The 24,225-nt window shown below is 43.5% G+C and overlaps 1 protein-coding gene across 18 annotated transcripts in view; it reads left to right on the top strand.

Annotated features, from left to right (window-relative positions):
- The window catches only part of PCNT (pericentrin), a 238,033-nt gene that overhangs the window by 98,481 nt on the left and 115,327 nt on the right, over positions 1-24,225 (top strand). For all 18 annotated transcript variants that reach the window (XM_043505819.1, XM_043505821.1, XM_043505806.1 and 15 more), the window contains 5 exons: positions 333-479; positions 4,534-4,685; positions 8,886-9,100; positions 9,794-9,999; positions 11,558-11,720. In XM_043505819.1, coding sequence (XP_043361754.1) covers positions 333-479; positions 4,534-4,685; positions 8,886-9,100; positions 9,794-9,999; positions 11,558-11,720 — 883 coding nt within the window. The remainder of the gene's footprint in view (positions 1-332; positions 480-4,533; positions 4,686-8,885; positions 9,101-9,793; positions 10,000-11,557; positions 11,721-24,225) is intronic.

Below are 24,225 nucleotides of genomic sequence, written 5' to 3'. Positions count from 1 at the left end.
TTGTTCAAATGCTACGCCAAGGAACAGTACTGCTCTACATGTGGGTGCTTCAGTGCCCCCGTGTTCAGAGATGCACTAGTCTTTATGCTGTCACCATGTCAGATCTTAACAGAGAACTTGATAAAGTATCTGTACTGGTGAGAATGTTATGTGAGTTTATTGAAAACCGTGTAGGAATTTTTTTTTGACATTCCCAGATAGTCCCTTCATCTATATAAATATTCTCTAAAGTGCCACACTTCTTGGTAATTTTTAGTTAGATTTCTGCAAATTGTTTTTGGTTAGTTGGTCTGGGAATCTTTTTTTAAAACTTTATTTTTTTTTTAACGCAGGAGGAATTTGAAGCTGAAAGGAAGACTGCCTGGCGCAGCAAGGAGCAGGTGTTGATACAAGAGACAGAAAAGGCACAAGCCTGTTACCAAAAGGAGAGAGAGGAGTTATCAGTACAGATCCAGGAAAAGACAAATATAATCATCCAGGTATGTGAAAATACTGAGGCATAGATTTTAATTGCACTTTGCTTGTGTTTTGTGTAAACATAGCTTTCCTCTCCTCCCCCTTTCCGCATTAAGATGTATATGTACAGGGGCTACCACTTTGGTGCAGTCATTGGTTTATATTAACTAGTTTTTGAGGCACTGTTGGCTGTTTCTGTTAGCTAGTGTGTTATGGGGGTAGCATTGTACCTCAGTGGGTGGAGAAAAAGTTGTGTGATGCAGCATGGTTGTGGCTGCTACAGGAGGGAACCTATCCAGTTATTTCAGTGATGATTCCATTCTCCTGAGATATGATATAATTTAATGATTTTCTGGTATTGAGAAAAATGTACTAGGTATGTCACAAAAACAAACAATGACATGATCCCTGTGTTGAAGTGAGGGTATTAGACAAGGGCAAGGAAGGGATGGACAAGGATGACAATAATTACTCTTAAAGGCATGTGCATATAGTGATGATTCTGCGTGTTTGATTGCTTACCTATCCTGCCCTTTGTTTCTTGCAGGTGAGATGGGTAAGGTTTAGGAGGGAGATGGCTTGGCAAAGAAATTTGAGGTATCAGGGGCAGCATGAAAGAAGGTGCAGACGCACCTGTGAGGGACGATGAAGAGGGTATCAAGGCTGATGTATTGATATCTAAAAACATTGCCTCTGCTATAAACTCTATAGTCCTCTCTTGGTTACAGAAACTGAACTTTGATTCTCCTACATAGTAACTCATACTTTTTTGTGATGCATAAGTATTAATGTTAGTAGTATTAGATAAAAAATAAGCTACCTTTGTGACTTTCTTGAAACAAAATTGAAAATTATTTCTTTAAAATTTTATGCAATTACAAGGTGCTTTGTTTTACATCAAAACAGTTTAACTAATTTTAATACTGTAAACCATACCTGGCCCCTCCATCCCCATATTGTAGTAATTGGTTTCAATCTTTTGTTAAAGTTTAAGAAAAATTCATTCTCCATAGATAGTTTTTCAATCAAAACTGTCCATGAGTAAATTTAGTTTGGAAATTAGAAGGTTTCTAACCATCAAAAGAGTGAGGTTGTGGAACAGCCTACCAAGAAGAGTAGTTGGACTTTAGAGTGGAACTTGATAAATGTGTGAAAGGGATTATATGCTGTGGCTGCCTATGATAGCAAGAGACTGAACTTGATGACCTAGGGAGGTCCCTTTCAGTCCTATGTTCTTATATCAGCATGGATGTTTCGTGGTATAACACATTTGTATAAAGAAAACTTTGGAAGTTACTTTCATATTGCAAAGTATCCTGCCTTGAAGGCAGTTGTGTTAATGATACTGAAAGACAAAAATGGAAAGGGAGAGGGTTATGTAAAAGATCAGTACTTAGAGAGACTTAAAACGGATAAAATTAACCCCCTTGGTGCATGAGGAGACCCTATCATGACATACAAAATAATGCTCCTTTTCTAGTCAATATTTCTTACCTAACAGTCTGTGTCATACATGAATTACTCTAAAGTTGAGTGAAAGCCTTAAGAAAACTTCAATTGGTCAGCTTTTAGCTGACTTCATGACTGATGCAAAAGTTTCGGTTAGATGGATCTCCTCTAACTAGCTCCTTTTTCACTGCTGACACTAGAGACACGAGTCTTCCATCCACCATAGTGGAGTGAACTACCTGTTCACAGGGATGGGGAGATGCTAGCTGCTGTAAAATTCTAAAGTTATGTAAAGTTTTGCTAGTTGCATGGAAAGATGGATTCAAGAATGAGAGTGTTTAATCTAAGAGTATGTCTATACTGGCAAGTTTCTGCGCAACAAGTTATACCACTTTTATTAAAGTGCTGGAATTAAACCTCTGTGGCTTGTCCAAACTGTGCTCCTTGTGACGGTGGAGCGCGTCCACATTAGCAGCGCTTACAACCACAAAGAGAGTAGTGCATTGTGGTAGCTATCCCACTGTGCATCTGGCTGCAGGGTGCTTTGGGAAGGGTTTGCAATGCCTCATGGGCAGACACAGCATCACATGATGCAGGTTTCCCAATGCCATTGTTCCGTGGGCATCCTACTACATTGCCAGCTGCTTTTCAACTGAAGGGGTGGGGGTGGGGGACAGAGTGTATGATAGGGAGAGTGTGTGTGTGGAGGGGGGGAGAGACAGTGTGTTTTGGGGGACAGAGAGCGTGTCAGCATGCTGTCTTGAAATTTCAGACAGTGTCAGGAAGCAACCAGTCCTGGGGAGGGGGAAACCCTGATGTCAGCCCCCGTCTCCCTCCTCAGCTATCCGTGTGTGTGTGTGTCTCGCGCTCTGTCTCTCTCACAGGCAAGCATGCCTCTGTGTTCAACAGCAGGAAAATTCCACATTAATGGTTTACTTTGTGTCCTAGAGCAGATCTGCACAACATGCAAGCGCTGTCAGAAATGGAGCTTTGAAAGGGGAGGAGTGCATGTCTCCAGGGCAGCAGAGTTCAAAACAATTAGCAGAATGGCCACTTGAGGGATTATGGGACACTTCCAGAGGCCAAATGATTGCTTTCTGTGCTGTAATGTGTTTACACTGCCAATACAGCACTGGCGCCTCTTCGCTTTAAGGCTTACAACTCTCATCAAGGTGCTTTTTTTGCAATGTACACTAAGTGGCTTGGCAGTGTGTACAACTCAGGAGTTACACCACAGAAGGCTGCTTTACTGCGCAGTAACTTGGTAGTGTAGACAAGGCCTAATTTAGCTTGTTTAGAAAGCTCTTGCAGAGCAGAAATCTTGTTGGAATCAAGATTCCCTCCCAGCTTTAGGATGGGCAGTGACAGACTGTAAAGGCTGTGTGTCTTAGGGCTTGTCTACGCTGGCAGTTTACAGCGCTGCAACTTTCTCTCTCAGGGAGTGAAAAAACACCAGTGCTGGGAGCAGCGCCTCTCATGGAAGTGGTTTTTTTAGAGTGCTGGGAGAGCTCTCTCCCATCTCTGCTGTGACTGTACAAGCCACATGAAAGCTCTGCCAGTGTAGACTAGCCCTTATACAATAAATTTAGAAACAGCAAATGAATTAAAATTAGCTGGTTTTTGTTCTTAAAATAACTAAAAGTGAAAGTGAGTTGTCAAGGTTGGAAATGAAAGGGAGTAAAGTACCAGTTTAGTTGTGGTGCTCCCTTCTAACAGTTCAGGAGAATCCCAGAGTTTATTTTGATGTTGTTGGCCAATATTCAATGCAAATGCTCAAAATGTAGAATTGTTACATCAAAACTATTCTGCAATGAAACTTCATTTTCTGTTTAGTAGAAAAACTGGAAATTGGTAATAGTAACTTCAAGAAGAGCATATGGTGTTTAATGAACAACGGCAGAAAATTGGCAGGGAAATGGAACGCTTTTTACCCTGGTCTCTTTCTCCCTCTCCAAAGAAAAAGTATAGTTAAATACTTGCTTTGTGTTGTGGCAAAGTTGTTTTCATAGAAATGGATTGTTCAGGTGATCAGGTGTAATGTTGTTTATGTAAATGTGCTGGATAGCTGCAGGCAGTTAAAGCACTATTTGCTTTTAAAAGAGCAGCATATTGAAGTCAACTTAACACAAAAATGAGAGCAGAGAATAAAGGATGTTTTCTGGACAAAAAAGGTTTACTGACATAAAGAATGGAGAAAAGTTGGTTGGGATGTGATCTGTTGAAATGTGTGTGATGCACTGTAGAAAATTCTGCCAGAGCACTGCTTTCTATCCTTGAGACATGAATGGAGTTAATGCAAAATAAACTGAAGTGTCATTAAGAGGTTATATAACTTGCCAGCATTACTTCAATGTGCTGAGACTTTGGATGCAGATTGAACAGCGACTTTAAACAAAACTATACTAGAAAGAGAGAAAAACAATTTTAACAGTCATTCTGTTTGTCTTTCTGCTGTCCTCCAACTCTTGTGGTATTAGAATCCATTATAAATGGAATGCAGTCTCCAGAGCTGTTTGTGATTTCTCTGTATTGTAGATGAGATTTCATAATAAGATAACTGAATAAAGCTCTGCTGGTTTGGTAAAAATGACTGGCTTTTTATCCCTTGCCTTGTTCCATTTCCCACAGCTGGAAAAGAAAGTGGAGTCTTTAAATCATGAGTTGGAGGAGACTAATTCTGAGCTAGAGACCCTCCTACAGCGACGAGACAGAGAAAACCAAGAAGGAGAGTACTTGGTAGCTATGTTGAGATCTGATATTGAACTGTCCCAGAATGAAAGGTTAGTTCATTTTGGGATATATAGTGTGCCATGTCTTGTATCTTTTTTTTTCTTCCTTAAACGAAAAAGTAACTAAGCCAAATTAAATGTATAGGAAGCTGACAATGTTTTTTTGCTATTTTTGAAGCATATCCAAGTTACTGTTAGTCTTTACTTGACATGCTAAAAATCTAGGACACCTTGAAAATGAACATTATCATTCTGATAACCACTTCACTAACTGTAGTATCTGTTTATTATCTGAAATAGGTATACAAATGAGCTCAGAGTTTGAAAAGAAAGGTGAAGGCTTTTTTGGGGGTCATATGGAAGAACAGGGTAGATTCTTTCTGTTTTTAGTTTACCTCTCGGTACATTAGAATTTCTTTAGGAAACAATTGGAACTGAGTAGTTATTGAAAGTAGACACTGTAGTGGAGAAATCGTATTGATGATTGGAATAAGAGTAATATATAGTCTTTATCTCATGGTAGGCAAACTTTGGAAAAACTCTTTACAGCGTAAAGTTAAGTTTCGCCAGAATGTGTCAAACACCATTGTCTTCTTTTAACCTTTACAAATGCAAATATGCCAGTGCTGGGAATCAGAGTAGCAGCCGTGTTAGTCTGTATTCGCAAAAAGAAAAGGAGTACTTGTGGCACCTTAGAGACTAACAAATTTTTTCATGAAGTTGACAGATTTCCACTCTATACGGCTAAATTCAGTGCCTTGCATAATGACAGGTTTCAGAGTAGTGCTGGGAATGACGGTGTTTATGCTAGATACCAGTTACAGGTGTGTTTGTAAGCATGGTCTGTTTCAACAACAGCGTCCTGAATTTAGTATGTATATCTTTTGAAAGATCCAAATTAGAATTGCTGCAATTCATTTTCCTATGCTCTTCATAATTTGTTAATTTGCCAGATTCTGAGGGTTTTTTTTTACTGTAGTTTATTGCCTCATAAGGCGTCAGAGTTGATACTTTAAATATCACACAGGGTGGTGACTATTATCTATTTGATTGCCAAGAATGTGCTCCAGGGCTATACAACAGAGAAGGATGTAGCATTGTCTCAAATGGCTTACAATGAAAACAGGGGCAGACAGTATAGTTAAAACATGATGATGCAGAGGCTGGTATACCAAAACAGAAGCTGTGTAGGTTTTAGGTTTTAAGATATATAAATATGTATTCTATACCTGATGGGTTGTGGTTGAAAACTTTTCTGTAATTACTCCTGAGGGCATTCTGCACCAAAAATTTAAAAATTATGTGCACAATATTTTAAAATTCTGCACGTTTTATTTGTCAATAAATAAATGCAGAGGCTCCAGCATGGCAGAGGGGAGCATAGGCCACTGGCTGAAAGAAGGTTCGAGATCCTGCAGCCTCCTCACCCACCACCCCCGGGACACAGACTCGGTGGTGAGGCTGTACCCGACCCTGACTCAGCATAAGGCCTGGGGCTGCCCCAGAAATACCTTGGGGCCCTGCCCCTCTATGCCAGGCTCACCAAGTGTGGGGCAGGCAGGATCCAAGTGTGGAGGGGCTCAGTGTGAGGGGATCCAGGTGTGGGGTGAGAGGATTTTGTGTGGGACAATCTAGATGCAGGCAGCTCAGTGGGGTGGTCTAAGTGTGGGGGGATCTGGATGCAGGGAGGCTCATGGTGGGGTTCCAGATACAGGAGGAATGGGACTCTGTGGGAGCTTCCAGGTGAAGGTGGTTGGGGCTCAGTGGAGGGGTCTAGCTGTGGGGGTCTCAGCAGGGGGGAGTGGGGCTTGGTGGGGTGGGGGTCCGGGTGCAGCTAGTTGGGGATCAGTGGCATGGGGGTATGGATGTGTGAGCATCAGTGAGATGGGTTTTGGGTATGGAGGGCTAGGGAGGTTCTGGTTGTATGGGGTGAGGCTTTGCGGGGGTGTCTGGTAATGGGAGGTCCAGATGCATGGGGCTGGGCGGATGTGGGATCAGCTCCCTGCACAGTGACCCCTCCCCCTGCAGCTGAGGAGTGATGGGGGCAGGAAGCAGGGGAGGATGCTGAGTTTCCTGCAGCAGGGGGAGGTTTCTGGGGGTGGGTCTGAAACAGCCCCAGCCACTTCTTGCAGGGGAAGAGGAAATCATGTCCTCTCCTGCCTCCAGCCCAGCTGGGACTAGCATCCCGGCTCAGGGTAGGAGCCACTGTCTGGGGTGTCCCCAGCCTGTGGTGATTTACCTGTCTGCCGACTGTTCTGGGTGCTTGAAATGATGTATCTATGCAGGTAGGGAGTGGTGTGTGACTGCTCTTGCAGGTTCCCTTTGCTTCCTTGTCAGAAAGTCATTTTTCTGCAGGGAAGCAAAGAAATCTGTGGGGGACATGAATTATGCAGTGGCGCAGAATTCCCCCAGGAATATTAGTAGTGTGATGTGAGTGGGGGTGTGTTTTTTTTTTTTTTTTTTAAAGAGACACCTGAGAGAGGAGAGGGAGATCAGTTTGTGCAAAAACAAAGGAAAGAAGATCCAGGTGCGTGGAATGGAATTGAATTGAAGGTGCAAAGAGGAGAGTGGGATAAAAATACAAAAAGATTTTCAGGAAGGGGGCGTGTTGAAGCATAGAAAGCAGGATTGGGAGTAAGAGGAAATGGGAGAGGCAAAAGTGGAATTGTGCCATGCCATAAAGATGAGAAGCTTGAATATAATATGAAGCATTAGCATGGAGGGATAGCTCAGTGGTTTGAGCATTGGCCTGCTAAACCCAGGGTTGTGAGTTCAATCCTTGAGGGGGGCCATTTAGGGATCTGGGGCAAAAATTGGGAACTGGTCCTGCTTTTGAGCAGGGGGTTGGACTAGATGACCTCCTGAGGTCCCTTCCAATTCTGATATTCATGATTCATGAAAACAAGGGGAAGCCATTGGAGCAGTTTGAAGGCTGGAGAAAATGGCCAGGGTTGTAGGAGTGAAGTTTAATATTTGCAATCTCGTTTCTTCATAGATTAGAATTAAGTTAGGCATCATGAAGGCCAGTAATGAGAGGGGTGCATTAGTCAAGGGTGACCAAGGATGGAGAAGGAAAGTATGATTTTTAAGGGCATAGAGTAAAAAGCAAGAATTTGCTTTAAACTGAATCTGGTGCAGGAGAGGGCTGAGTACTACAGGCTCACAAGCTCTATGCTGTAAGCTGGGGACAGTGATGAAGAGAGGAGGAAGAAGGCCTGTTAATTTTTACTGTGTGGGAGAGGGCAGTGGTCCATCCAGGAGACGAGGTTTGGAAATATATTTCAATGTGGATGGGAGATCAGGAGGGAAGAGGTAGATGTGAGTCATCTGCATAGACATGGTAGCTGAAATTGTGGGTGCAGATGAGCTCCTCAGAGCGAGAGTTAAAAGGAACTGGGGGCAGAACTCTGGGGACAGGACGGAGAGCAGAGGAGGAATGGGATTTGATTGGCATGTATTTTCCAGAGCTAAATAATTATTACGCAGGATAGGCTTTAATACTACACACCGGTGAGAACTCAAATTATTGCCATTACTTTATGGCAAGCATTTTCATCATATTTGTAATGTTCTTTTGTATGGAGAAGCTTAGCAAACATCCAGATGTCTCCTCCCTTCATTAATATGTAACTATTCAGTAAAAAATGATGGCATGAAACCTTCAATTAATTTGCAATACTTATCTAATATGTATGAATGGTATAGAAGCTTGTAATAACAAATCAATATTGTACAGATGTTTTTGTTATTGGGAGACAGCAATTGTTTGGGATTCTGATTGAGCAATGAAGAGGCAAGGTCTCAAGGTCTAAGGTCTAATTTAACAATTAATCCTTCATTCGTTTGGGAATTTAGTGTGAAAATAGCTGCCAAGTGACATCCTGACTAGAAGAGGTATTTAAATATTGATAACATGCTATATCACAGAATCTTTCAAACCTGCAGAGAGGTTTTGAATTTTTAAAGTGTTATCAATATTTAAGGTTTCAGAGTAGCAGCCATGTTAGTCTGTATCCACAAAAAGAAAAGGAGTACTTGTGGCACCTTAGAGACTAACAAATTTATTTGAGCATAAGCTTTTGTGAGCTACAGCTCATCTTGAAGTGAGCTGTAGCTCACGAAAGCTTATGCTCAAATAAATTTGTTAGTCTCTAAGGTGCCACAAGTACTCCTTTTCTTTTTATCAATATTTAAGTACCTCTTCCAGTTGAAATATACTGTACTTTGCATTGTATGGTATTTCTGTTCTAGGAAAAAACTGCAGGAATCTTATCAGCAAGTTTTGAAATTATTTGTGGAAATGGTAAAGGCCACTATCGCCACAGAAGACCTTATCTGTAAGAAAGTTGGTCTCTGTCTCGATGACAGTCTGGCATCTGGAGATTCTAGAGAAAGCTGCAGTATGATGGAAGAAATGGGATTCATACAGCATTTCAAAACCAGAGAGAAGCATGACCTAGAAAAAAGTGAGTGTCAGTCTGGGTATGGTTATTTTTTTAAGATGCTGTTAATTTCACATCATACAGCCAAGGCTCTCCACATAGATATTTTATATTGCAGTGTTCTCCACATCCACCCAGTGGGGTTCTCCAGAGTTATGATGGCCTCTGTCAATATCCTGCTTTAATCCTCTTGCTTTAATCCTCCTGACCATGAAGATGCTGTACTATGGCAAAGATAGTCCCATTGTGTGCTCATCAAAACCATTATAATGTGCCCTTCTCAACTTCCTAATAGAAGATGAGCATTTTTCTGTCATAGCATTGTGAGCCTGAACTGGAACAATGAATGGCTGGGCAGGTCTTGGACTTTGTAGCAACTATGTGCAGGCCACAGGGCCTCCTGTTATATCTTAAAAGATTTGTCATATCTAACTGGGCAACGTTCATCTAGGTGTAACTACTCTCTTCAAACATCTCAAAGTAGTTTCATAACTTACAAAAATATGTCCAAATCTGATGAAGGGGCATGTCAGTTTTTAAGTATTAAAGAACTTCTTTATGTTAAGATGTTTTCCATTAATTAAACATCGCTCAGTCCCAAGTAGTGTCACTTTTACATTTGCATATGATCATGTCAGTCAGTTGTGTAACAAGTAGCTGCTTCTGGACTAATTTTTTGTAATAGTGTTTTTTCTCATTCATTTAATTTTTTGGTAGGTGACCTGGATGAAACTCTCACAGAACACAACCAGGTGTCTGCAGTGACAGATGAAGGATCTGAGTTGAGCCAACACTTATGTGAGAGTGTTTTTGCAAGCCCAGACCTGGCATTGGAGAATGAAGAGATGATCCTGAAAATTTGTCGCCGGTTGCGCACTGCTGTGGAGAAACTTCTAGAACTGGTTACAGAATCAACTAAACAAGTAAAACTAGATCTTAGCCTTTAGTTACATATTGTCATAGGCAATTTGGGGTCTGATCCTGTGACATGCTGAGACCCTTGGGCATTAAGGAATTCAGCACTTTGTAGGATTGGGTCCTTGGGGAAGTGCATGAAAAGCTATGTATACAGCTCACATTTACAATAGGAAATCTGTACACCTCTTCCTACTTGCTGCATTGATGGTTCTGCCCTCATTACCTATAAGAACGGTTCTTGCAATGTCTGTTAATATGTGGAGTAGAACCTCAGAGTTACGAACACCAGAGTTATGAACTGACTGGTCAACAACATACCCCATTTGGAACCGGAAGTATGCAGTCAGGCAGCGGAGACCAAAAAAAGCACTGTACAGAGCAATATTGTGTTAAATGTAAACTAAAAAAAATAAAGGGAAAGTTTTAAAAAAAAAGATTTGACAGGGTAAAGAAAGTTTCTGTGCTTGCTTCATTTAAATTAAGATGCGTTTTTCTTCTGCATAGTAAAGTTTCAAAGCTGTATTAAGTCCGTGTTCAGTTATAAACTTGAAAAATCAACCATTATGTTTTGTTTAGAGTTATGAACAACCTTCATTCCCAAGATGTTCGTTACTCTGAGGTTCTACTATATTTTGGACCTGGATTAGATTACATGCCATCTGTATTTTATAGGGTGCTTGTAATAATGAAACAAGAAGTTTGTTGTTATGGAAAGGTTTAAACTGGAACTTTACCCACCAGTTTTATGGATATGTATTCAGCTCCCTTGTTGGAGATCAGAATTAGGATTTACAGGTTGCCTGTAGTGAAGCAAAGGGCAGAGGAGGGCTTTCAGACCCCTCTGAAGCGACCTTCCTGCATAAAACAGTGATGACTGACCCTGGAGGGGGCCACTTTTACTGAGGAAAACTGCCATGACAGAGGCTTCTTAGGAAAGGGGTAAAGGGCAAATAATGAAGGATCTTAAACCCACATACTTGCAAATATACTTTGCATGGCTTATATACTGTAAAAAGGGGTGGAAGACTTTTGCAATGAAAACTAGTGCATAGCTGAAAGACTAACCTGTAGATGTTTCAGTGATGGAAAACTGAGAACTTGAAATTGAGTTAAGCACTGCAAGGAGAAAGATCCATCGCGTGTTTCACAATATTGTGAATCTCCATAACTCTAAAGAGAAACTTTTGAATTCATTGGGAGCCAGTAGCAAAATTACCTTTGACTTCAGTGAGAACAGAATTGAGCCATAAACACACATTTTTAAAGTCATGCACTATGCAGTGAGGTGGTTCTTTTAATAAAAATATAATAAAGACCTGTTTTTATTATTACTGCTTCAAAACAGTCAGTTGGCTATTAATACATTAAAACAAAGTCCTGTAATAAAACATGTTAGGAATATGCAGCAATTAAGCTACAAGCTGCTTTGTAATTGGCAGAAGCACTTGATAAATATTACAAAAATGAAAATAAGTTCCCTCTTTATAAGGGTTTAGATGATCATTGCAGTTCACATGTTTAGTGTCATATGTTGTGATGTACCTTTTTTTTTTTTTTTTTAAGTTGGAGAAAACACATGAAATTCATGCTCACTTTGAGGAAGAATTCAGCCGCAGAAATCAGGAAACTGCCCAAGTGGTTAGTCAGCACCATGATCTAATGGAGTGTCTAAATGAGGAAAGTGAGGCAAAGAATCAACTGGCACTGGAGCTTCATAAAGCAGAAGGTAAAGAAATGAAAAAGAAACGGATAGATTTCAGATGTTGTTTATATAATATAACAAAAAAATATTTGGAGGTGGATAAATGAATTTATAATGCACGTTTAATTGCTTTATCTGCCCACTTTGGCATTCTAAATCCCTGTGTCACTTGAAACCGATACATCCTCTTTCTCCCCGCAAATGTGGCGCTTGCCTCCCCACCATCAGAGTTACACTTACCTGAGGCCTGGAATGGGCCCAGTGTTCAGGACTGTACAAGTGGCATGTTTTTTATGCTAAAAATGTCAGGACTTTAAAAACCAGTATCTCACATTCTTTCATGGCTAGAAATGGGAGCTTTATTCAGGAAAGGGAGATGCCAAGTTTCCCAATGGGTCTCAGCACTCACAGCTAGTCCAGGAAGGACCCACTGACAGTAGAAGGAAATATTTGATGAGGATGTATGCAAAGGAAATGATAAAAGACATGGGAGACAAGAGAGAGAAAAAAACGGAGAGCATTGAATACCAACTGTCAGGCAAAATCGGAATTGCTAAATTATTTTACTTTGGCTAGCACTGAAAGAAACAAGTGACCATAATACTTGATGATTGTAATTTTAAAACTAGCAGGATGTGATGAAAATTACTCAGAGTATTGCAGGAAGTAATCAAGGAACTCTGTCATTAGCAGTTGCTTTGGAAACTTCTGGTGGACAGAAGTCCCAAGAGGTGGACAGGGAAAACATACTGTCAGTTTTGGGAAATGTGAGACCCAGCGAAGTACAAACCAGTTGTTCTCTGATTACTTGGGAAATAAAAGCCAGCATAGGTTTAAAAGACTGATGGTCGCACCAAAGTTCATGTAATGTCATTTCTTGTCAAATAACTAGTTTAATAGTATTATTGAGTTTTTGTAGTGTGCTTTATGCACTCAAAGCACTCAGAAATGTTACCTAATTAAGCCTGATACCAACCTTTGTAGGCAGATATTACACCCATTTTCCACATGAGGAAATTGATCAACAAATGTTTGTGCTGTCCATTTCTTTGGGAAGTGAGGGAGAGAGGCTGTTTAGAGAAGGGGTAATGGTTGTCACAATTGCATACAAGGATGCTATAAACAGGAAGGGGAAGAGAAATGTTACCAATAAGACATGAAATCATGGATTTAAATGGGAGAGAATTTCAACTTTAAATATCTATTTTAAGAAGTGCCGATATTTGATATTACCCTCTCTTACAAATATATTTAAAACAGGGAAAAGTGTGTTCTGGCATTATGGCATGCACCTAAAGGCAGTGGTGGAATTCATCAGTACTTGAGATCTTGGTCGCAACTTGATGAGCATTTTTTATACTGAAAGTCCTGCCAAAGAGAAATAAGACTAATGGCCAAAAAGAGACTTTTCCCCTACCCTTTATGATTATATGAATGGGTGTGATACTTCTTTTGAAAATTCTTTTGTTTCTTGTACATGGTAAATTTTACTGTTAAGAACATAAAAATGGCTATACTAGGTCAGACCAATAGCCCACCCAGACCAGCATTTTGCCTTTCAATAGGGGCTGGTGCTAGATGTTTCAGATGGAGTGAACCGAACAGGGCAATTTGAGTGATCCATGCCCTGTTCTCCTGTCCCAGCTTGCAGCAATCAGAGGTTTAGGGACACCCAGACCAGTGGGTTGCGTCCCAGCCTTTTTGGCAAATTGCCTTGGATGGACCTATCCTCCAGGAACTTATCTAATTATTTTTTGAACTTAGTTATGCTTTTGGCCTTCACAGGATCCCCTGGCAATGAGCTCCACAGGCCGACTGTGTGTTTGTGAAGAAATATTTCCTTATGTTTGTTTTAAACCTTCTGCCTATTAATTTCATTAGATGGCCCCTGGTTCTTGTGTTACGTGAGTGGATAACTAACACTTCCCTATTCACTTTCTCCACACCACTCATGATTTTATAGACCTCTGTCATATCCCCCGAGTTCTCTTTTCCAAGCTGAACAGTCCCAGTCTTCTTACTTTCTCTTCATATGGAAGCTGTTCCATATCCCTACTTGTTTTTCTAGCCTTCTCTGTGCTTTTTCCAATTGACCAGAACTGCACACATTATTCAAGGTGTGGGTGTACCGTGGATTTAAAGTTAACATATAACAGATTTGCTTTTACAGTGGTTTTCAACCTTTTTTTCATTTGCGGACCCTTAAAAAAATTTTGATTGCAGGTGCAGACTCCTTTGGAAACCTTAGACATAGTCTGCAGAGCCCAGGTTGAAAACCACAGTTCTGTGGTAAGGACAACCTTCTGAGGACCCCTTAGACATAGTCTGTGGACCGCCAGGGGTCTGCGGATCACAGGTTTAAAACCACTGAACTAGTATATATCTAAATTTTGGCTTGTATAAGTTGCAAATAAATGTTCGTTAAGGGATTTCTTTCATAAATCGGTGCTGCTATTTGTGCAAGGCACACCTCTGGTACAATTTAGACTTGTCTAATAGCTCAAAGAAAACGTAAACATCTTATATGCACTATCAATACATATGCTGAGAACTAGCCAGACTTCTGTCATATGTCCTTATTTTAGTTTATTTTTTTTCATTCAGACAGCTTTGGAGCAGCTTAAAATGCCCTTAGTATGTTATGGGTTTTTTTTCTATGATTGAACTAAGATACAGTACTTGAATTTAAAATAAACGGTTTGTTCTTTGAGTGTTGTCCCTGTGGGTGCTCCACTTTGGGTGTTGGTGCGTCCCGGCACCGTTGATCGGAGATTTATGGTAGCTGTGTCTGTGCGGGTAGGCGTCTTGCGGTGCCACTGGTGCTGCATGTAGTGCGTGCACGACCTGAGCCCTCTAGTTCCTTCTCAACTGTCCTTGGCTGAAGACTGAGTTCTGGGGCAGTATCAGCACTTTTCCCTCAAACCGTTAAAAATGGTTTAATTAGATAGTTAGAAAGCGTTAGTGTTAGTTTTATTGAGGGGGAAAAATTTTTTTCGTTAGCTACCTCCTCTCAGGGAACAGTTATCTGTTAAAATGCCTGGCTCCTCAGGCTTCAAATATTGCGGCTCCTGCTGTAGCTATGCCCATTTCAGATGGGCATTCATTGTGTGTGCACTGTCTCGGTGAGGGGCATAACCTCCAAAATGCCCCCAGTGCAGCAATTGGAGAGCCAGAGCCCAATGTGACAGGGATCTCCGGCTAAAAATGATTTTAATGGAGAAATCCCTCAAATCCGACTTGGACAAGCAGACTGCCTCTCCAGATACTCATCCAACTGGAAAAGGAGACGTACCCTATGAAAGACCAAAAAAGAGGGCTCAGAATTCTCCGCAGAGAATACTGTGAAAAAACAGGTGGTCTCCTGCCAGGTTGCAACCCCTGATGCCAACATATGCTCGGAGAGAGCACCTATGATGCTCCAGGAACCTCCAGCAACGCCGAGGTCCGAGCAAAGGAGACAGAGTTGAGGCACAAAGACATGCCTCCTCCACAGCACCAAGTTCACCTGCAAGGGACTTGGCACCGAGCGTTTCCTCAGGCACCATGCCTATGCCCTTGGCACCGACAACACAGTTGGCACTGGTGGAGAAAAACAAGTTGGCACCGGCTGCACTGACTATACAGCCACAGCATTTGTCAGCACTGACGCGTGCATCGCTAAGAGCAGACCTCATGGCACTGATGATCCAGACATTGGCACCACACGGTCTCTGTTGCACCAGAAAGAGTTGGTGATACCGTTGGCACCGCACTCCCTGATACTCTGTACTGAGGGCTCCCCAACAGGCTATGGAGGAGATCCCAACAGCTCTCATGACATTTCACAATTTTCCAGCGAAGATGAAGAGTAGATGCAGGAGCAAAACACCTTCTCACTACACTATTCCCAACCAAAAGAACACCGACCACCTTGGAGCCATATGGGCCAAGATACTAGACAATTCAACCATCGTGCAGACCACCATGGATGTACTCCCCATGGCCTTCCCAATGCAGTGGGCACATTGGGAACCCTAGGCTTCTTACAGAGGTCCACATTCCAGGCCACCCACGGCGTACAGACATGAACTGTACTCTAACCCTGCCTCTCCCACACTGCAGCCCATGGAGGCTCAGGACATAGGCGAGGACACGGAAACTTGCACAGACCAAGAAACTACCTCTCCTGCTCACAACACTTCCTCCTCCCTAGATGAGGCTGCTATGCCCCCACTGCCAACTTCAGCAGACAATTTCACGCAGTTTCAAGAACTATTTAAGCGGGTCACTCACAGCCAGGAAATACCATTAGAGGAGGTGCAGACAAACCAGCACAAGCTGGTACAAATACTACAACCATCATCTACTTCCAAGATTGCTCGTCCTATCAACGATGCCATCTTGGAACCAGCGGAGACTGTCTGGCAGACACCGGCCTCAATTCTGCCAACATGCAAAAGGGTCAGACTTTCTCTTTGCATATCCGCCCCCCCAACAGCTTAGTGGTCTATTCTTCAGCACTCTACAATTCAGAGTGGCCAATCACTCTGCATTGTTAGCTAAATATTACTGTGATAACTATGTGAAACTTAGCTCGTTCATAGTAGAGCTCCCCAAGGAGAAACGGTTACAATTTCAAGCCGTCATCAATGAGGGTAAAAAGATAGCCAAAACAGCCCTACAAGCATCACTAGACACCGCAGCCAGAACCATGGCCACAGCCGTAGTGATGTGCCGGGGATACTGGCTACAGGCCTTGCATATACCCGAGGAACTGCAAACAAAGGTAGAAGACCTACCTTTCGATTGAGAAAAGCTTTTCTCAAAGAAAACTGATGAGGTGCTTCGTACCATGAAGGACTCTTGGGCCACCATCCACGCTTTGGTGATTTATACCCCACCTGAGAAGGAGGTACCATAGAATATTAGGGTTGGAAGAGACCTCAGGAGGTCATCTAGTGCGATCCTCTGCTCAAATCAGGACCAAGACCAACTAACCCATCCCAGCCAAGGCTTTGTCAAGCCGGGCCTTAAAAACCTCTAAGGATGGAGATTCCATCATCTCCCTAGGTCACCCATTCCAGTGCTTCATCACCCTCTTAGTGAAACAGTGTTTCCTAATATCCAGCCTAGACATCCCCCATTACAACTTGAGACCATCGCTTCTTGTTCTGTCATCTGCCACCATGGAGAACAGCCTAACTCCATATTCTTTGGATCCCCCCTTCAGGTAATTGAAGGCTGCTATCAAATCCCCCATCACGCTTCTGTTCTGCAGACTAAAGAACCCCAGTTCCCTCAGCTGCTCCTCATAAGTCATGTTCCCCAGCCCGCTAATCGTTTTCGTTTCCCTCCACTGGACTCTCTCCAGTTTGTCCACATCCCTTCTGTGTTGGGGGGGAGGAGGGATCAAAACTGGATGCAGTACTCCAGGTGTGGCCTCACGAGTGCTGAATAGAAGGGAATAATCACTTCCCTCGATCTGCTGGCAATGCTCCTACTAATACAGCCCAATATGCCATTGGCCTTCTTGGCAACAAGGGCACACTGCTGACTCGTATCCAGCTTCTAATCCCCAGGTCCTTTTCTGCAGAACTGCTGCTTAGCCAGTTGGTCCCCAGCCTGTAGTGGTGCATGGGATTGTTCCGTCTTAAGTGGAGAACTCTGCACTTTTCCTGTTGAACCTCATCAGATTTCTTTTGGCCCAATCCTCCAATTTGTCTAGGTCACTCTGGACCTTATTCCTACCCTCCATCTTATCTAATGACAGGTTTCAGAGTAGCAGCCCTGTTAGTCTGTATTCGCAAAAAGAAAAGGAGTACTTGTGGCACCTTAGAGACTAACAAATTTATTTGAGCATAAGCTTTCGTGAGCTAAGTGAGCTGTAGCTCACAAAAGCTTATGCTCAAATAAATTTGTTAGTCTCTAAGGTGCCACAGGTACTCCTTTTCTTTTTCCATCTTATCTGCCTTTCCCTCCACTTTAGTGTCATCTGTGAACTTGCTGAGGGTGCAATTAATCCCATCATCCAGATCATTAATAAAGAATTTGAACAAAACCGGCTGCGAACTAGACATCGAGCCATTGATCACTACCCATTGAGCCTGACAATCTAGCCAGCTTTCTATCCACCTTACAGTCCATTCATCCAATCCATACTTTTTTAACTTGCTGGCAAGAATACTGTGGGAGACTGCATCAAAAGCTTTGCTAAAGTCAAGCTATATCCCGTCCACTGCTTTCTTCATATCCATGTTGACTGTTCCTGATCATTTTCCTCTCCTCCAATTGCTTCAAAATGGATTCCTTGAGGACCTGCTCCGTGATTTTGCCAGGGACTGAAGTGAGGCTGACTGGTCTGTTGTTCCCTGGGTTTTCTTTTTTCCCTTTTTTTAAAAATGGGCACTATATTTGTCTTTTTCCAATCGTCTGGGACTTCCCCTGATCACCACGAGTTTTCAGAGATAATGGCCAATGGCTCTGCAATCACATCAGCCAACTCCTTCAGCACCCTTGGATGCATTAGATCTGGACCCATGGACTTGAGTATGTCCAGTTTTTCTAAATAGTCCTTAATCTGTTCTTTCACCACTGAGGGCTGCTCACCTACTCTCCATGCTGTGTTGCCCAGTGCAGCAATTTGGGAGCTGCCCTTTTCTGTAAAGACCAATGCAAAAAGCATTGAGGACTTCAGCTTTTTCCACATCATCTGTCACTAGGTTGCCTCCCCCATTCATTAAGGGTCTCTCACTTTCCCTGACCTTTTTCTTGTTGCTAACTTGCCTGTAGAAACCCTTCTTGTTACTCCTCACATCCCTTGCTAGCTGCAACTTCAATTGTGCCTGGCCTTCCTAATTACATCCCGGCATGCTCGAGCAGTATTTTTGGACTCCTCTCTAGTCATCTGTCCAAATTTCCACTTCTTGTAAGCTTCCTTTTTGTGTTTAATTTCCCCAAAGATTTCACTGTTAAGCCAAGCTGGTTGCCTGCCATATTTGCTATTCTTTCTGTTCTTCGGGATCGTTTGTCCTTGTGCCCTCAGTAAACCTTTTTTAAAATACAGCCAGCTCTCCCGGACGCCTTGCCCCCTCATATTAGCCTCCCAGGGAATCCTGCCCATCAGTTCACTAAGGGACTTTAAGTCTGCCTTTCTGAATTCCAGGGTCTGTATTTTGCTACTCTCCTTTCTTCCTTTTTTCAGGATTCATAGAATCATAGAATCATAGAATATCAGGGTTGGAAGGGACCCCAGAAGGTCATCTAGTCCAACCCCCTGCTCAAAGCAGGACCAAGTCCCAGTTAAATCATCCTAGCCAGGGCTTTGTCAAGCCTGACCTTAAAAACCTCTAAGGAAGGAGATTCTACCACCTCCCTAGGTAACGCATTCCAGTGTTTCACCACCCTCTTAGTGAAAAAGTTTTTCCTAATATCCAATCTAAACCTCCCCCATTGCAACTTGAGACCATTACTCCTCGTTCTGTCATCTGCTACCATTGAGAACAGTCTAGAGCCATCCTCTTTGAAACCCCCTTTCAGGTAGTTGAAAGCAGCTATCAAATCCCCCCTCATTCTTCTCTTCTGCAGACTAAACAATCCCAGCTCCCTCAGCCTCTCCTCATAAGTCATGTGCTCTAGACCCCTAATCATTTTTGTTGCCCTTCGCTGTACTCTTTCCAATTTATCCACATCCTTCTTGTAGTGTGGGGCCCAAAACTGGACACAGTACTCCAGATGAGGCCTCACCAGTGTCGAATAGAGGGGAACGATCACGTCCCTCGATCTGCTCGCTATGCCCCTACTTATACATCCCAAAATGCCATTGGCCTTCTTGGCAACAAGGGCACACTGCTGACTCATATCCAGCTTCTCGTCCACTGTCACCCCTAGGTCCTTTTCCGCAGAACTGCTGCCGAGCCATTCGGTCCCTAGTCTGTAGCGGTGCATTGGATTCTTCCATCCTAAGTGCAGGACCCTGCACTTATCCTTATTGAACCTCATTAGATTTCTTTTGGCCCAATCTTCCAATTTGTCTAGGTCCTTCTGTATCCTATCCCTCCCCTCCAGCGTATCTACCACTCCTCCCAGTTTAGTATCATCCGCAAATTTGCTGAGAGTGCAATCCACACCATCCTCCAGATCATTTATGAAGATATTGAACAAAACGGGCCCCAGGACCGACCCCTGGGGCACTCCACTTGACACCGGCTGCCAACTAGACATGGAGCCATTGATCACTACCCGTTGAGCCCGACAATCTAGCCAGCTTTCTACCCACCTTATAGTGCATTCATCCAGCCCATACTTCCTTAACTTGCTGACAAGAATGCTGTGGGAGACCGTGTCAAAAGCTTTGCTAAAGTCAAGAAACAATACATCCACTGCTTTCCCTTCATCCACAGAACCAGTAATCTCATCATAAAAGGCGATTAGATTAGTCAGGCATGACCTTCCCTTGGTGAATCCATGCTGACTGTTCCTGATCACTTTCCTCTCCTCTAAGTGCTTCAGGATTGATTCTTTGAGGACCTGCTCCATGATTTTTCCAGGGACTGAGGTGAGGCTGACCGGCCTGTAGTTCCCAGGATCCTCCTTCTTCCCTTTTTTAAAGATGGGCACTACATTAGCCTTTTTCCAGTCATCCGGGACTTCCCCCGTTCGCCACGAGTTTTCAAAGATAATGGCCAAGGGCTCTGCAATCACAGCCGCCAATTCCCTCAGCACTCTCGGATGCAATTCGTCCGGCCCCATGGACTTGTGCACGTCCAGCTTTTCTAAATAGTCCCTAACCACCTCTATCTCTACAGAGGGCTGGCCATCTCTTCCCCATTTTGTGATGCCCAGCACAGCAGTCTGGGAGCTGACCTTGTTAGTGAAAACAGAGGCAAAAAAAGCATTGAGTACATTAGCTTTTTCCACATCCTCTGTCACTAGCTTGCCTCCCTCATTCAGTAAGGGGCCCACACTTTCCTTGGCTTTCTTCTTGTTGCCAACATACCTGAAGAAACCCTTCTTGTTACTCTTGACATCTCTTGCTAGCTGCAGCTCCAGGTGCGATTTGGCCCTCCTGATATCTTTCCTACATGCCCGAGCAATATTTTTATACTCTTCCCTGGTCATATGTCCAACCTTCCACTTCTTGTAAGCTTCTTTTTTATGCTTAAGATCCGCTAGGATTTCACCATTAAGCCAAGCTGGTCGCCTGCCATATTTACTATTCTTTCGACTCATCGGGATGGTTTGTCTCTGTAACCTCAACAGGGATTCCTTGAAATACAGCCAGCTCTCCTGGACTCCCTTCCCTTTCATGTTAGTCCCCCAGGGGATCCTGGCCATCTGTTCCCTGAGGGAGTCAAAGTCTGCTTTCCTGAAGTCCAGGGTCCATATCCTGCTGCTTACCTTTCTTCCCTGCGTCAGGATCCTGAACTTTGGATTCAGGATTCAGAACTCAACCATCTCATGGTCACTCCTGCCTAGGTTGCCATCCATTTCTACCTTCCCTACCAATTCTTCCCTGTTGGTAAGCAGCAGGTCAAGAGGAGCATGGCCCCTAGTTGGTTCCTCTAGCACTTGTATCAGGAAGTTGTCCCCAACATTCTCCAGAAACTTCCTTTATTGTCTGTGCACTGCTGTATTGCTCTCCCAGCAGATGTCAGGGTGATTGAAGTCCCCCATGAGAACCAGGTCCTGTGATCTGGAGACTTCAATTAGTTTTCTGAAGAAAGCCTTGCCTACCTCATCCTCCTGGTCTGGTAGTCTATAGCACATGCCCACCATGCCATCACCTTTGTGGCTCTCACTTCTAAACTTAACCCAAAGACTCTCAACAGGCTTTTCTCCAGTTTCACACTAGAGCTCTGAGCAATCATACCGCTCTCTTACATACAATGCAACTCCTCCACTTTTTCTCCCATATCTGTCCTTCCTGAACAGTTTATACCAATCTGTGACAGTGTTCCAGTCATTTGAACTACCCCCCCAAGTTTGTTGTTCCAATCCCATCATAGTTCCTTGATTGTGCCAGGACTTCCAATTCTTCCTGCTTGTTTCTCAGGTTTCTTGCGTTTGTGCACATGCACCTAAGAAAACTAGTCGATTGCCCTACTTTCTCAGTATGAATCAGGAAGCTTCCCGTCTTGTACCCTCCTCCTTGTGTTTCCTCCCAGTATCGCACTCCCCCACTTACCTCTGGGCTTAGGTCACTATCCCCCGGTGAACGTAGTTTAAAGCCCTCTTCACTAGGTTAGCCAGCCTGCCTGCAAAAATGCTCTTCCCTCTCTTCATTAGGTAGATCCATTCTGTTCCTAGCAATCCTTCTTCCCAGAACAAAATCCCCTGCTCGAAAAATCCAAAGCCCCTTCTCCGACATCACCTGCATTACCACGCATTCACCTCCACAATTTGACGGTCCCTACCTGGGCCTTTTCCTTCAACAGGGAGGATGGACAAGAACACGACTTGTGCCTCAAACTCCTTTATCCTTCTTCCTAGAGCCACGTAATCTGCAGTGATCTGCTCAATATCATTCTTGGCAGTATCATTGGTGCCCACGTGGAGAAGTAGGAAGGGAGTAGCAGTTCGAGGTCTTGATCAGACTCGGCAAACACTTAGTCACATCCTGGATTCTAGCTCCAGGCAAGCAACACACTTCTTGAGTCTCCATGTCTGGTCGGCAGATGGATGACTCTGTCCCCCTTAGGAGGGAGTCCCCGACCACCGCCACCCATCTTCTCTTGGGAATGGTGGTGATGGAACCTCCATCCCGAGGAAAATGCATCCCATGCCTTCCGGCTGATGGAGTGTCTTTCTGATACCTTCCCCCAGAGGGCTCTTCCAGTAGTATCTGTGGAGACGCGTATCAGAGACTTCTCTAACAACCGGCAACAACACTGGCCTTATGTCGAGGAACGCCTCAATCACAAGTGCAGACTTCCAAAATCACAATTTTGAAAATTTGGTCGAGAGTTTGAACGACCTCCCTCACCAGGCAGTGCCTGTGCCCGGCCTATTCCCAATTTTTGGTCATTGACTTCGCCCTTTTTATCACATGTGGGCCTCAATAACATCGGACCAATGGGTTTTAGAAATAATCCATTTGGGATATACCATCCCCTTCACCTCCTGACCACCTACCCTACCCTCCTCCCTGTCCCTCTTCAGGAACCCTTCTCATGAGCACCATCATCTTCTACAACTTAGGTGCCATGGAATGAGTTCCCTCACAATTCCAAAGGGAGGGGATTCTACTCCCATTATTTTCCGACCCAGAAGAAGAACGGGATGGAGACCTAATCTGGACCTAAGGAAGCTCAATAAATTTGTATGCTCCCAAAAGTTCAGGATGGTCACACTGGGCTCAATACTTCCAGCGCTGCAACAGGGGGACTGGTTTTCAGCCCTCGACCTCCAAGATGCTTATTTCCATATCACCATTCATCCCGCTCACAGGAAATTTCTGTGTTTCACGGTAGGACACGAACGCTTTCAGTACAGAGTTCTACCATTCAGTCTATCTACTGATCCAAAAGTTTTCTCCAAAACCCTAGCGGTAGTCACGGCACATTTACTCCAACAGGGAATAATTATCTTTCCCTACCTGGATGACTGCCTTATCAAAGGTGCAACCCTACAAGAAATGATGGACACAGTCCAGATCACTATCACACTATTCTGGGAGCTAGGGTTACAAATAAAGAAATGAAAATTGATTGTAATCCTGGTCCAACAACTGGACTTCATCAGGGCACATCTCAATGCTATAGAAGCCAAGACTTCCCTACCTCAGGCCAGATTCATAAATCTCACAAACCTTATCTCAGATGTACGAGTCGTCCTTCAAATATGGGATTGTACTGTCCTGCAACTACTAGGACACATGACAGCCACAACGTTCATGGTACAACACGCAAAACTACACATGCGATGCCTATAAGGCTGATTAAGCAAGGTATACATACCCAGCAAATGCAACCTACACAAATGACTCACAGTACCTCACAGTGTCCTGGACTCTCTCCAATGGTGGAGAAGATCACAAAACATTTGCATGAGCTTCCCTTTCCAGCGGGAACCCCCATCCATTGTGATCATCACAGGTGCCTCACTGATGGGCTGGAGCGTCCACATGAATCATCACACAGCCCAAGGCAAATCGTATGTGGCAGAGACTCAGCTACACGTCAGCCGTACTACAGCTATGCGCAGTCCGCAATGCCTGCAGACAATTTTAGAAAGAACAAGTCTATTCGCATTATGACTAACAATATTGCATGCATGTCTTACATCAGCCGCTAAGGAGGTGCTCATTCACACTCGCTATGCGCTATGAAGCCATAAAATATGGAAGTGGTGCATATAACACTACATAAACATCTCGGCATGCTACCTGCCTGGCTGTCAGAACGTGACAGCGGACACACTCAGCAAGTGCTTCTCCCAAGACCATGTATGGGAGATGAATGGTGAAGTTCTGAGATCCTTTTTCAACCGCTGGGCAGTTCCCATCATCGACCTGTTCACATCCCCAATGAACCGCAAATGCGCAATGTTCTGT

Source organism: Dermochelys coriacea, chromosome 11, assembly GCF_009764565.3.
Source record: "Dermochelys coriacea isolate rDerCor1 chromosome 11, rDerCor1.pri.v4, whole genome shotgun sequence".
NCBI classification, from domain to species: Eukaryota; Metazoa; Chordata; order Testudines; family Dermochelyidae; genus Dermochelys; species Dermochelys coriacea.
This window is presented reverse-complemented; position numbering and strand designations above follow the sequence as displayed.